This window comes from Bos indicus x Bos taurus, chromosome 7 (assembly GCF_003369695.1).
Source record: "Bos indicus x Bos taurus breed Angus x Brahman F1 hybrid chromosome 7, Bos_hybrid_MaternalHap_v2.0, whole genome shotgun sequence".
NCBI lineage: Eukaryota > Metazoa > Chordata > Mammalia > Artiodactyla > Bovidae > Bos > Bos indicus x Bos taurus.
Window position 1 is genome coordinate 99015456 of NC_040082.1, and position 14783 is coordinate 99030238.

Consider the following 14783-nt stretch of genomic DNA (forward strand, 5'->3'; position numbering starts at 1 on the left):
TAATCACAGAGAGACACACACACACAGGAGACAGAAGAGCCTCACCAGGAAGGCCTGTCCTGGTCCTGGAGGCCACAGCCCAAATCCCAGGCCCTAGGACCCCTGGCGGGACAAGCCCTGGAGCTCTGGGTTGGGGGTGAGGGGCTGATTTGGGGACCCCTTGAATCAGGGTATCTGATCACCAAGTCTTTCTCTGCTCCGGGTCTGCCAGACTTAGGCTGGGTGGGGGCCTGATTCTCTTAACAAGGGATCAGGAGATTGTGGTGGTTGAGTCACTAAGTCATGTCCGACTCTTTTGCGACCCTCCGGACCGTAGCCTACCAGGCTCCTCTGTCTATGGGATTCTCCAGGCAAAAAGTGGGTTCCCATGCCCTCCTCCAGGGGAATCTTCCCAATCCGGGGATTGAACCCAGGTCTCCTGCACTGGCAGGCAGGTTCTTTACCGCTGAGCCACCAGGGGAGCCCTGGTCGGGGGTATTTTGGGGTTTCATCCCCTCTACCCTGCCTCGGCCCCCTCAACACCTACCTTGGGTGGCTGAGGTGACGAGGATGGCTGTGACGCAGAGACTCCAGAGCGCGGCGGCCAGGCGGGCCATGGCGGCGGCCAGGGGTGCGTTCTCAGCTCAGTGGGCTGTGCAGGGGGCCTCGCCCTGCATCACCAGGTGGGCACCACGGCCTGGTCCACCAGCCTGTGGAGGACAGGGAGAGTGAGGCGGGGGGCAGGGCGGGCTGAGGAGGAGGGCAGATTCCCTCTCTTTCTGCAGGTGCCCGAGGGCCTCTAGCCCGCTGCCCCGAGAGGGGTGGACCAAGCCGGCCGTATCTGACAGAAGCGGCACCCCTGGGCGAGGCTGACCCCTCCAAGGCCTCTGGCTCACATTGCAACCCCCCCACCCCAACAGGTGGACCCACCCATTTGGGCACCTTGAATCTCCCAGAAGCACCTCCTGGGGTCTGCCAGTGCCCCCTTCCCCAGGTGGCTGGGGTAATTCTTCAGGCAGTATCAGTTAAGGAGGGCCCACCTGCACCCAGGCAGGCCCCAGACCCTCCATCCCAGAGGAGAACCCTCTGGAAGCCTCTTGAAATTGAGACCCTGCCAGTTCGTCTCCCCTACCCCAGCTTCCTCATCCAGCACGGCGTCCAGGGTGGGGGACCCAGGCGTCTTGGCCCCGGCCTGCAGCCTCGCGGGCTTGGGCAGGAGTCCAGGGCCCCACCCCCAGCCCCTTAGCTTCCTGTCTCTCTGGCTCTGGAAGCTAATTAGAATCCAGCTGGCTGGCGCCACAGATCAGGGACCAGGGACAACTAAGTCCCCTCTTTCCTCTCGGGGGGACCCTCAGGGTGAGCTGGAGATGGGCAGGCGGGGTGAGGGGTGGGTGCAGCCCCTAGAGGGGCTGGGGAGGCTGGAGGAGGGGTGGGAGCTGTATGCCCTCCCAGGCTAGCCCCCTCTTCCCCAGTCTGTCCTTCCCGGGCACAGCGGCTTTGAGGGCACAGAGCCGGGTTCTGACCACTTTTTCTCCCTCCTAGCCTCTCCTCTTCTCACTGCTTCTGTCTCCCCTGCGATACTCCTAAGATGGGACACCCAGATCTCCACCCTTGGTCTTTTGCTCCATCTACACCCCGGTTCTTCAAGTATGACCCTGGCCCAGGGGCACCAGCCTGGACAGCAACTTGCTAGAAATGTACCTTCTCTGAGGAGGGTCAGCACCCATGTTTCTTTTTTAAAAAACAGTTTCTCTTTTACTTATTTGGCTGAGTTCTTAGTCGTGGTTCACCAGCTCAGTAGTTGTGTGGCATGGGTGTAGTTGCTTTGTGGCATGCGGGATCTTAGTTCCCTGGCCAGGGATCGAATCTGCACCCCCTGAATTGCAAGGCTGATTATTAATCACTAGACCACCAGGCAAGTTCCAGCACCCCATGTTTTATCTGGCTCTCATTCCCTGATAGCTCAGTTGGTAAAGAATCCGCCTACAATGTGGGAGACCTAGGTTTGATCCCTGGGTTGGGAAGATCCGCTGGAGAAGGGAAAGACTACCCACTCCAGTATTCTGGCCTGGAGAATTCCATGGACTGCAGAGTCCATGGGGTCGCAAAGAGTGGGACACAACTGAGTGACTCTCACTTCACTTCTAGTGTGCAAACCCTTGGTCTGTCCTCTACTCGCATCCCCCACGTCTGTCCTATGGTCTCAACACCAGGGACAAGCTCATACTTTCCAAGCCTCTTATTTACAGTTTGGAATCTCACAAAAGAGCCCTGACGACTGGTTGTTTTTCCCCCCACAGTTGAAAGCCTATCAACCAGCCCGGTAAGCTCCCTGACCCCACTCTTGCCTCTTGCTCTTCTTCAAGCAGCCCAGACCCTGCCCCAGGGCCTCGGCACTTGTCACTTCCTCTGGGTGAATCTTCTGCCTGCCAGTTATTCACACGGCCTCTTCCTCTGCTCCCTGGCCTCCTTCAAACCTTGGTTCAAATGTGACTATTTCTCTTTTTTAACGGATGTGCCCCTCCACAGGCAGGGATCATTGCATTGTTTTGGTCCTGCTTCCACAACAGGCCTGAATGTTTGTTGAACAGCTGTTGTTCAGTTGCTCAGTCACGTCCAACTCCTTTGCGACCCCATGGACTTCAGCCTGCCAGGCTCCTCTGTCCATGGGATTTCCCAGGCAAGAATACTGGAGTAGATTGCCATTTCCTTCTCCACGCTGAATCAGTCTCAGAACCCGAACCTAGAAATCCTCCTCAATTACCAACTTCTCTGCTCCCCTCTCCTTCATAAGCTCCTCCAGCAAGTCCCATGGGCTCTGCCTCCCTCCAAAGTACCCTGTCAATCTGCCCACTCCCCAGGGCCACCACCAGGCCCAAGCCGCCACCCTGCTGCCCCCAGAGGCTTGTCCTGGTCTCCTCCTCTTCCTAGCCTCGCTGCCTCCACTCAGTGCTAAGGCCAGCATTCAGTGATGTAAATTTGAGCGTTAACCTCCCCCTCTGCTCTCCCCTGGGGTCTCCGTTCCTCACCAGGACCCAGAGGCTGCTGGTTGGGCTGGTGTCACCACGTTCTCCAATGCAACCCTCCTCGCAGTCCTTGGAGCTCCAGCTTCCTTCCGGCCTGAGCCCTTGCCTGGGCTGCCCCTCTGCTGAACAGCCTCCCAGTACCCCCATTGCCTGCTGCAGCTTCTCAGCACTCAGGGCTCAACCCCAAGGTCACCCCAGCAGAGCAACCTGCCCTGACCACCCCCAGCACTCCTGTATCCTCGCTCGCCATCCTTTAGCCCTGTTTTTATTTTATTTTAACTTATTTTGGTCACACTGTGCAGCTTGTGGGATCTTAGTTCCTTGACCAGGGGCCGAACAGTGGAAGCGCACAGTCTTAACCACTGAACCGCCAGGGGAGTCCCCAGCCCCATGTTTAATTCACAGCACCTGAAATCACCTTCTTTTTTCTTTTAAACATTTTGCCTTTTTAAAGAAATTATTTATCTGGCTGCACTAACTCTTAGTTTCAGCATGTGGAATCTAGTTCCCTCACCAGGGATAGAACCTGGGCCCCCTGCATTGGGAGCCCAGAGTCTTAACCACTGGACCACCAGGGAAGGCCCTGAAATCACCTTCTTGTATAAGCAGGTCTATTGTCAGCCTTCCCCACTAGATCATGAGCCAGTTGAGGGCAGGGACTCAGCACAGCTTCTCAGGGAATAAAGATTTGGGCTGCTCACTCATGGGGCAGGACGTCCCTCCAGGGCTGTCTCCTCTCATGAGAAATAGAAAGTAATTTCCCGGCACAGCTCCCCCACCCCGACCCCCAGGACCTTCCCCAGCTCCCAGCCTTCAGCAAACTCTCCCCTCTACTTCCTCAGCCCACAACCATCTCTCTCATCCCACAACCCTGTCCAGATGCGGCCTTGGATGGTTTCCTTTCATTCTGAAGCATTCTACAATTTTACATGGTCTGGGGCGGGGTGCGGTGGGGGGCATCACCTCATTCCCACCTGCATCTACTTTCCAGACTCGAGGTGGAGCGGGGAACTGGCGCTAGGCTGCTGGATGCTCCCCTCCCTGGCTCTTCCCTAGGGAGTGTAGCTGGTTAGCATTCTCCCTCTGGCTCCCTTAGGGAGTTAAACCGGTTAGCACCTGGTTAATGCTGAAGAGGCTGCCAGATGCCAGGCTCTGGGTGTGGCCGGCCAACGTGGGTCTGGGGTCCAACTCGGTCATTTCATGCCCCAAGGCCCTGAGTGGGTCCCCCCACCCCCAGTTCCCTTGACACCTTGTTTCTGCAGGGTTCTCATAAGGACCGCAGCCTACATGCACAGTAAGCCAGCACAGGATGCTGTCCCAGAGTAAGGAGGGTCAGGACCCAGGAAGCATCCATGAAGGAGCTAGCTCTTCTCCTCTGGGCTGGCCCTGCTCCCCGGAACCCCAGGACCCCAGCCCTCTTCCTGTCCACACCCCACTCAGGGATTCCACCGGCCTCATGGCTTTAGACACCATCTGTACCCGTGACAGCTGCCGCCTCTGAGTCCCAGCCCCGTTTCTGTCCTCACATCTACACTTCTGTCTGGATCTCCAAAGCACCTTGACCCTGACCAGACCTGACCAAACTCCCGGTTTCAGGGCATGGTCCCCCCTGGCACCATCCTCCCAGGACCTTGGGTCAGAATTCAAGGAGTCAAAATCTGGGATTTCCCTCTTCCCTCACCCCCACAGCCAGTTCAGGATTAAGTCCGGGGTCTGCACCTCCAGAACAGCCCAGCGTCTCTCTGTCCATTCTCAGCATCTGTCCTCCAGACCTGGGCATTCCCATCTTCACCAAAGAGCTCTGATCCCTTCCCCGCTGCCCTCCAGCACCTCCACTCCTACATCCCAGGCTTCCCCTGGCGGCCAGAGGGGCTTTTTAAAAGGTTGTGGTATCACACACACACACACACACACACCGTTGTTTAGTTGCTAAGTTGTGTCCAACTCTTTGCGACTCCATGGATAGTAGCCCACCAGGCTCCTCCATCCATGGGATTCTCCAGGCAAGAATACTGGAGTGAGTTGCCATTCCCTTCTCCAGGGGATCTTCCCCACCCAGGGATCAAACTTGCATCTCCTGCCTTGGCAAGCGGGTTCTTTACCAGGGAAGCCCTATATATATATGTGTGTGTGTGTATATATATACATATATGATGTAAAACTTGTGATTTTAATCATTTTTAAGTATACAATTCAGTGGCATTAATTACATTCTCAATGCTGTGCCACCAGCACCTCTATTTCCAAAACTTTTCTATCGCCCCGAAGAGAAACTTGTGTGTGTGTTAGTCGCTCAGTTGTATCCGACTCTCTTTGTGACCTCACAGACTATAGTCCACCAGGCTCCTCCGTCCATGGGATTCTCCAGGCAACAATACTAGAGTGAGTTGCCATTCCCTTCTCCAGGGGATCTTCCTGACCCAGGGATTGAACCTGGGTCTCCTGCACTGCAGGCAGATTCTTTCCCATCTGAGCCACCAGAAACTTGGTACCTGCTGATCAAGAACTCTTGTCTCCCCGCTCCCCTCAGGTCCTGGCAACCACTCATCTGCTTTCTGTGTCAATGGATCTGCCTGTTTCTAGCATCGCACACACGTGGAATCAGATAATCAGTGGCCTTTTGCGTCTGGTTTGTTTCACTCAGCAAGATGTTTCTGAGGTTCACCCATGTGGAAGAGTGTGTCAGTTGGGTTCCTCTTCCTGGCTGAGTAATATTCATTGTACGAATGAACCACATTTCTTCATCCATTTGGATAAAAAAATTTAATTGGAATATAGATGATTTACAAGGTTATGTTAGTTTTGGGTATACAGCAAAGTGAATCCATTATACATATACATATATCCACTTTCTAAAAAGATTATTTTCATGTATACACCGCTACAGAGTACTGATAGAGTTTCCTGTGCTATATAGTAGGTCCTTATTAGTTATGTATTTTAACAGAGTAGTCTGTATGTGTTAATTTATTTTTGTTTGTTTTTGGCCATGCCATGTGCCTCGCAGCATCTTAGTTCTCTGACCAGGGACTGAACCCGCTCCCTAGGCAGTGAATGGAGAAGGGACTGGCAACCCACTGCAGTATTCTTGCCTGGGAAATCCCATGAACAGAGGACCCTGGTGGGTTACAGCCCATAGGATGGCAAACAGTTGGACAAGACTGAGCAGCTAATAACACCTAGGCAGTGAAAATGTGAAGTCCTAACCACTGGATGACCAGGGAATTTCCTATCCATTCATCACTGACGGATACTTAGGCTGTTTCCACAGAGAGGACCTTTTCTTTCAATTTATTTATTTTTAATTGAAAAGTAATTGCTTTATAATACTGTGTTGGTTTCTGCCAGACATCAACACGGATCAGCCATAGGTATACATACATCCCCTCCCACTTCAGCCTCCCTCCCACCTCTCGCGCCATCCCACCCCTCTAGGTTGTCGCGGAGCGCCGACCTGAGCCCCGAGTCATGTAGCGAATCCCCACTGGCTGTCTAGTTTACATACAGCAGTGTATATGTTTCTATGCTCCTGTCTTCATTCATCCCACCCTCTCCTTCCACCCCTCCCGCCCCCACGTCTGTAAGTCTCTTCCACAGAGGGGACTTTCTAAAGACAATCTTGGGACCTCCCTGGCGGTCCAGTGGTTAGGGCTTGGTGCTGTCACTGCCGTGACCCGGGTTCAACCCCTGGTTGGGGAACCAGGCCTCACAAGATATGTGGCAGAGCCAAAAAAAAAAAAAGAATCTGAACACACTGCGCCCCTGCTTAAATCCCTGCCAGAGCTCCCACTTCACATCCTGTGAGACCACACACGTCCGGCTCCTGCCCCTTCCCCGCTCCTCCGGCCACGCAGTCCTGGCCGGTGCCCCTTAGATCTCCGCTCATGTCCCCCCCTCAGAGATGCGGTGGGCCTCCACCACCCTGCACCATAGCCGCTGGCAGCCAGTGCCCGCCTGGCCCATTCCCACCGTCCCGTAACCTCCCACGGCTGTTTTTCTCTCAGTAAAATGGGGCTGCTGCTTAGGGTAGCTGCACAGCATGATGAATTCACACCCAGGGAACATACAGGGCCCTGCCTGGTGTGCAGTGAGTTCAAGGTGTCCCCTGCTGCGCTGTCATCCCTGCACCCACCGGTCACGCCACTGCCACGTGACTTGACTTGTCCACTGGTGGATTTCCTTCGTACTCCTCCCCCGCCCCCAAGAAGGGAAGTTCCCGAGGCTGTCCCCTGGCACTTAGATGTGCAGTACTAGCTGTCGTTCAGTTGCTCAGTTGTGCACGATTCTTTTCGACCCCATGGACTGCAGCCTGCCAGGCTCCTCTGTCCATGGGATTCTCCAGGCAAGAATTCTGGAGCGGGTTGCCATTTCCTTCTCCAGGGGATCTTCCTGGACCAGGGATCGAACCTGAATCTCCTGCACTGGTAGGCGGAGTCTTTACCACTGAACTATCAGGGAAGCCCAGATGTATAATAGGTTCACAAACAAATATTTACCAAATGAACACACGAATGGTGGTGGGGATGGCTGGGCGGGGCATCTGCCCTGTGACCTAGGGGCCAAGCCTGACCCACACAGGCTGGGCACCATTGCCTCAGGGGCACAGAAAGTGTTCCCAATGGGCTGCTGCTGCTCCCGGAAGCCCCATCCCTGGAGCAGCTCCCCCACGAAGCCCCAGGCATCCCCAGGGCTGTCCCCACCTCGGGGTTGGAGTGGGGGGAGCTGGGCACAGCAGCTCTGTCCCCTCTCTTCCTGGCCTGACTGCACACCCACTAGGCCCTGGGGAGTTTCTCCTGGCACCTGGTGCTCACTGAAGTGAGGAGGTGAGGTCAGACGTGGTGAGGTGGGAACCAACTGGGAGATCCAGGCCTGACCAGCCCTGAGGCCTTGGGGTGGATGGAACTATATTCCCCCCAGAAAAGATACGATGGCGCCCTATCCCCCGGCACTTCAGAATGGGACCTTATTTGGAGATAAAGATGTAATTAAGTTAAAATGAGTGAGGTCATCAGGGTGGGGTGTGTGTGTGTTTGTGTGTCTGCGCGCACTCAGTCATGTCTGACTCTTTGCGACCCCATGGGCTGCAGCACGCCAGGTTCCTCTGTCCATGGAACTTCCCAGGCAAGAATACTGGAGTGGGTTGTCATTTCCTTCTCCAGGGGATCTTTCCAGACCAGGGCTCAAACTCTCATCTCTTGCTTTTCCTGCTGTGGCAGGTGGATTCTTTACCACTGAGCCACCTAGGAAGCCCCAGTACGGTGGACCCTGATCCAATCAGACTGCTGTCCTTATAAAAAGGACACGGACCCAGACCCACACACCCCCAAGGAGAACACCCCATGAAGACGAGGCAGAGATTGGTGTGACGCGCCTTCAAGCTAGGGATTGCTGGCCAACCTCCAGAAGCTGGGGCAGAGGTTCCTTCTCTGTGCCCCTGGAAGGAACCAACCCAATGCTTCCATCTTGGGCTTCTGGTGTCTATAACTGGGAGACAATACATTTCTGTTAAAGCCACCCAGCCTGGCTTTAACAGCAGCCCCAGTGAACTCACACAGGGGGTCAGGGCAGACAGGGCAGGAGGGGTGGTGGTATATAGGCAGAGATGGGAGATGGGCCTTGAGCCTCACAACTTCAGGAAAACCTTTCTGCTCCAGGGGTGTGGGGGGTCAGCTGGGACCTCCCATTTGCCAGAACCACCCACGATGGCCAGGGGCAGCAGCTGACAGCGCTGTGCCCCATTCCGAGCACTGTACGCCTGTATCTCAGGTAATCCTCATAAGGACTTAGTAAGGATGGGGGGTGCATACCCACATTTTATAGGAGAGGAAAGTGAGATCCCAAGGGCACCCAAGTGGCAAGGGGGCCTGGAACCCCAGGCTGATCACGGCAAGCTGGGGAGACCTGGGGGCCCTCAAGAGGCCGCTCTTCTGGGCCCAGACTGCTTCTGTAAGCCTGAGTGGCCTCCAAAGTGGGCATGCCCACAGGGGTCAGGTGAGCGCACACCTGTGTCTGTCCCCACTTTGAGCCTCAGGGAACTGGAGTGTTTGGGAAACTTGTTTCCCAATTTAACCCATGGGAAACAGGGCTCGCCACCCTCACGTTGAGAAGGGAGACTGGGCCCCAGGTGTGTTAGACCCCCAGGTCATGCAGGCTGCCCACTGACCCCACACCTGCCTCTGTTTTTGCCTGAGCCCCACCTCAGTCTCAAGTCAAGGGGCAAAAGCATGTCCTGGGGGCGGGTGATGCAGCCCAAGCTCTGTCCTCAGGTGCCCTGGGATGGGGCAGAGGAGGGCGACAGGAGGAAAACCGGCTGCTGGCGGAGAGGGGGAGCCGCGAGCTTGCCCTAGAGTGTGGTTGCCGTGGCAACCCTCTGTGCTCGAGTGGGTGGGAGTCTGAATATCTGGAGGTGGGGGACACCACCAGCAGGATTCCGGGCCCCTGAGAACAAGTCTCCTTCCTCTTGCTCCCTCCTCAGCAGCCTGAGTCCTCCCCAAACCCAGCAGCCAGAGAGCCCAGCTCCATGGGCCCGCCTCCTCCAGGGAACCCTCAGGCGTGGCCGAATGGGTAAGCGGCAGGCCTGGGCTAAGGCCAGGGACTTGGCTCCTGGGTCTGAACCTGCTGTGTGCTATTTGCTCTCAGGCCAGACTCCTGGCCTCTCTGAGCCCATCTCCCCATCCCAACTCTAGGACTGACAGACTGCCGTCACGGAGGTGGAGCAAGTGCCAGAGAGTGTCCAGCACATAACCTCCTTCAGGAAGGGGGCTGTGGGCTCTGGGGGTGGGGTCAGGCCAGGGTCCCCACTGAACCCTTAGCTCCACCCCTTCATCTTCCAACATCTCAGCAGAAAGCAGCCCGAGTCCTCCGAGGTGCTCAAGAACCTCTCCTCCTCCCATCCCCGCAGCGGCTCCTTCGTCTCCTCCTTCGGCATCTGCTCACTGTCTCCTCAGGCCTTGGTCCCCTCCCTGGTCCAGCCCTGCCGCCTCCTCCCTTTTCTCCGGCTCTCCACCCTCGCAGCCCAGCCTATTCCCCCTACAGCTGCCAGAGGGCGCCGGTGAGCACCTGAGTCCCCACACTGTCCCTTTCTGGCTCAGAACCCTCCACGGCTCCCACCACACTAGGAGCAAAGGTCAAAGCCCTTCTTCGGCCCACAAGGCCCTGTGCACTCAGCCCCATCCCGTCCTTACCCTCACCTCCTTCCACCTTTTCCTCCTCACTCACTAACACCAGGCAAGTATCCTCTCAGGGCCTTTGCACAGGCTGTTCCCTCCTCCCCAGACCTGCAAAGCTCCTCCCTTGCCTTCTTCAAGTCTTTACACAGATGCTGCCAGCTCTGGGAGGTCCTGCTAGCCCCAACATTCTTGCATCCTGCTTTCCCCGGCACTCATCCCTATCATGCCTGCCATGCTGCTGCTGCTGCTGCTAAGTCGCTTCAGTCGTGTCCGACTCTATGCGACCCCACAGACTGGACTATGCAGCCCACCAGGCTCCCCCGTCCCTGAGATTCTCCAGGCAAGAACACTGGAGTGGGTTGCCATTTCCTTCTCCAATACATCAAAGTGAAAAGTGAAAGTGAAGTTGCTCAGTCGTGTCCAACTCTTAACGACCCCATGGACTGCAGCGCACCAGGCTCCTCCGTCCATGAGATTTTCCAGGCAAGAGTACTGGAGTGGGGTGCCATTGCCTTCTCCATGCGTTTTACTTATTTGCTTATTATCTCTCTCCCACTAGATGTCGGCGCCACAGGGTGGGGTTTGTCTGCCTATAAATTTTAAAAGGTCACTCTGGCAGCCGAGTGGCAGGGGTGGGACCATTCAAAGCCTCCCCTTCTCCACGGATGCCTCCTCCCTGGTCTCCTCCACATCTATCTGCCACTCCCACCCCTTCTGATCTCTATCCTGCACCCAGAGTGCTCTTGGCAAAATGAAAACTCCACATCACTGCCTGCCTACAACCCTCCATGGCTCCCTATTGCCTCAGAGGCTGCGACTTGGTATTTCAGGCCTGGATTTCCTGCTTTTTTCATCACCTTCTCTGCTCTGGCCTATTCTTTCCTCACCCCCCACATCTCTCACCCACATACCCAGAAGACTCCTGCCCTCTGTGCCCTCTTCCTCCAAAAGGCTCTGTCCCCCAGGACTGCATTGGAACCCACACTAGCAGTACACTGGGCCTCCACATTTTGCTCCCCTCACTGGACTTGGGCTCTGCGGTTGAAAGTCTATCTATCCCATCAGGGAACATTCCATCGTGGGTTGGCCTGGTTCTCTGTTGCATGCCCAGTTCTGGTGAGGAGAGCGTTCTCGTTAATTCGTTTAATGAACAAAGATGAAACAGACCCTTGGAAGAGGTCGTCCATTCAGGGGGTAGTTACCTAGTTCCCACCTGGTCACAAGTACTTTGGAGGAAAATAGACTCGAGGCAGAGAAAGAATGGGGGTGGGGTGGGGAATATGTGTCAATGCAAACATAGATGGGGTGGTCAGGGAACGCCTGGCTAAGTAGGTAACAATTTAGCAAAGGTCACAAGGAGGTGAGCCACCAAGGTACTGGAGAAAGAGTATCCAGGCCATGGGAAGAACACACACAAAAGCCCTGAGGTAGGTAGGAATGTGCTAGAGCGTGGCTCTGGTTCAGAGAGAAAGGGGAGAGTGGGAAGGGGTGAGGGCAGGTGTAGAGGGCAGAGCGAGCAGGGCCTGCGGGAGCGAGCCGGGAGCAGTGGAGCTTCTTTTTTTTAATATTTATTTATTTGGCTAGGCCAGGTCTTAGTTGCGGCACGTGGGATCTTTAGTTGAGGATATGAACGTTGAGTTGTGGCATATGGGGTCTAGTTCCCTGATGAGGGATTCAACCCAGGCCTCCAGCATTGGGAGTGTAGAGTTCTAGCCACTGGACCACCAGGGAAGGCCCACCCTGAGACTGAGTGGGGACAAGATGTGCCCTGACTCGGGCGAGGGGAGATGAGACTCTACGTGTGGGGGGTGATGATGAGAGCGGAAGGTGCTCCCTGGCCCCACCCTCTTCGTTTCTCTAGGTCCACCCTGCTGTCTGAACCAGAAGCCTGCAGTTTCCCCGTCCCCCTCCTTTCCTTCTGCCTTCCAATTGGTCACCCACTGAATCATGTCAACTCTGTCTCGAAAGCCCCGCACGGGTCCCTCTCTAAGGTCTCAAGGCCCCCGCCCAAGCCTTCATGTTGACAGCTGTGGTGGCCTCCGACCCACACTGGCCTCGCCCCCACCTCCCCCCTGGCCTGGGCTCCCTTCCCGCCTGCCCTCCACAGTTCCCGCCTATGAAGCAGCCAGAAGGAGCGCATACTAAACATTCTAACCCTGTTTCATGGCCTTGACCCCTTCCCAGGCCTCCTCAGCCCTGTGCACAAGTAGAAACACAAATCCAAAGCAGTCCTTCGGGCCCCAGGACCCGCGTCCTGTCTCCCTGCCTGGCCAGGGAATGTCTCTCCTTTCCCGTCTGAGCTGCCCACTTCTTTCTGACCTCAGGGCGGGTCCCTTCCTTTCACTAACTCTCCCTGACTCCCCTCCACTTTACCCCTCCTTCCCTTCCAGGCCTCGGCTGGGAAGCCCTCTCCGCCAGGAAGCTCTCCCTTACAGGCCATCCGGCCACCTCTTCGATGCTCCTCTCCACAGCAGGTTGGAACCACAGGCAGCCCGAGACCCATTTCCACCCCAAGGTGCTCCCTGACCGATCACACGCCTCACATACACTCCAGGTCCTGTAGCTGCTATCTAGTCACTCAGCTGTGCCTAAGTCTTTGCAACCCCATGGACTGTAGCCCGCCAGGCTCCTCTGTTCCTGGAATTCTTCAGGCCAGAATCCTGGACTGGGTTGTCATGCCCTCCTGCAGGGCATCTTCCCAGCCTGGGGATCAAACCCTGGTCCCCTGCATTGCAGGCGGATTCTTCACTGCTGAGCCACCTGGGAACCCCCCAGGTACTGCAGAGCAGTGCTGAAAATGGTCACGGGAGCCAGGGCCTCTGGCAGAAGACATGGAAGAAAGCTCTGGGGCCCTCTGCTACCACCAAGCTGGCAGTAAAGGGGCAGAGACCAGAGGGTGGGGGAGATGGTGCTCAGCGGGGCAACAGGGAAGAGGCCCCAGGTCTCAGGGTCCTAGGTTTAAATCCCAGCTGTGCCCACTTTAGGCTGTGTGACGATGCAACTCCCCCTGCCCCCACCACGGTCCCTCCTCTGCCTTCTGTCTCTTCCCTGGGGAAATGGGACGAAAGTCTCACAATGGTGGTTGTGGGGCTTAGAAATAATATTCAGCGATTCTACATGACTCTTTATCTTATTTATTTGCCACACCTGCATAGCCTGTGAGACCGTAGTTTCCCCGACCAGGGATCGAATCTGGGAACAAGGCAGTGGAAGCCTGAATCTTAACCACTGGACCACAAGGGAAGTACCCACACGTCTCTTTTAGGGCACCAACTGTGTGTGAGGCACTGACCGAGGTGTGGAGAGACAGCTGTGAATGAGCCAGACATAAAGAACACTAAAAAAAAGTCAGTCCTGTGATGTACTAGTGGTTGGTATGTGTGTGTGTGTGTGTGTGTGTTGGGCAATGTTAAATACAGTGATGGAGAAAGGCCAGACATGTCATAAAGCTCTGGGAAGGTGAGGAAGAAGCCACAGAGGTGCCCAGGGAGGAGAAGAGCATTCCAGGGAGCAAGCACAGCTTGTGCAAAGGCCCTGGGGCTGTTCGGCGGAGGCAGGGGCTGTGTGTTTGACAACCAGTGAGAGAGTGGGCACAGGGGAACAGCAGGGGGTGTGGGCAGGGAGGTGAAAGGGACAAACACCACCAGACTTGCCCCTCTGCTGATGAGGGTGCATTCAAGGGCACCCTGACCTCATCACCAGGGGCAAAAAAGGGTGGGTGGGTCTGCCAGGGTGGGAGTTGACTACCTATGGACTGGGCACTGCCCCCAGCCAATAAGCTTGGCCGCTTTCAAAGGATTAAGAAGAAGAGGCGGAGGAAGTTTATGCAACAGAGCTGCTAAGCCCGCCAATGTCTCCAACACTTGTTGTCTGGGTCTTCACAGAGGGAATCTGCAGACCCTCGATCTAGAGCAGTGGTACTCACCTGGGAGGGCCCATGATTTTGCCCCACCTGCCCCAGGCTGTTTGGCAAAATCTGGAGGCCTTTTTAGGTGTCATAACTCAGGGGTGGGGGGATTGCTCCTGGTATCTAGAGCATGGAGGCAAAGGATGCTGAAAAGTTCAGGCCTCCTCCCAAAGAATGAACAACACAGCCCCAGTGTCAGGAACGCCATGGCTGGGAGACCCTGCCCTGGGCCCATTGCCTGTCTGTCTCACCTCCCTGACACCAGATAGGAGCACCCACCTGGCTTCCTGGTCTGCCTGGTATTTTTAGCCTCGGAGGGAAGAGCCCTGGCTATTTTTAGTTTTGGGGAGAGGGGGAACAAGGGTATTTTTAGCCTGAGCATCTAATTATTGCAATTTTTATCTTCCTCAAATTTTGGATTTGGGGGAGGATGGTGTGGGAGGGGGTGGTGCAGTAGTAAAGAACCTGGCTGCCTGTGCAGGAGACGCAAGAGACGTGGGTTCGATTCCTGGGTCGGGAAGATCCCCTGGAGGAGGGCCTGACAACCCTCTCCAGTATCCCTGCCTGGAAAATCCCATGGACAGAGGAGCCTGGCGGGCTACAGTCCATGGTCGCAAAGAGTCAGATGTGACTGAGCGCTGAGCTGAGCTGAGGTGGGGGGCGGGGGAGCTTTTGCTTGGCTGATTTCCTAGGATCTGAAAC

At 55.8% G+C, this 14783-nt stretch overlaps 1 protein-coding gene across 3 annotated transcripts in view; it reads right to left on the minus strand.

Moving 5' to 3' along the window:
* ADGRL1 (adhesion G protein-coupled receptor L1) overlaps window positions 1–14783 on the minus strand; it is a 50553-nt gene that overhangs the window by 31010 nt on the left and 4760 nt on the right. For all 3 annotated transcript variants that reach the window (XM_027547990.1, XM_027547992.1, XM_027547991.1), the window contains exon 2: window positions 527–689. In XM_027547990.1, coding sequence (XP_027403791.1) covers window positions 527–596 — 70 coding nt within the window. In that variant the 5' untranslated portion in view covers window positions 597–689. The remainder of the gene's footprint in view (window positions 1–526; window positions 690–14783) is intronic.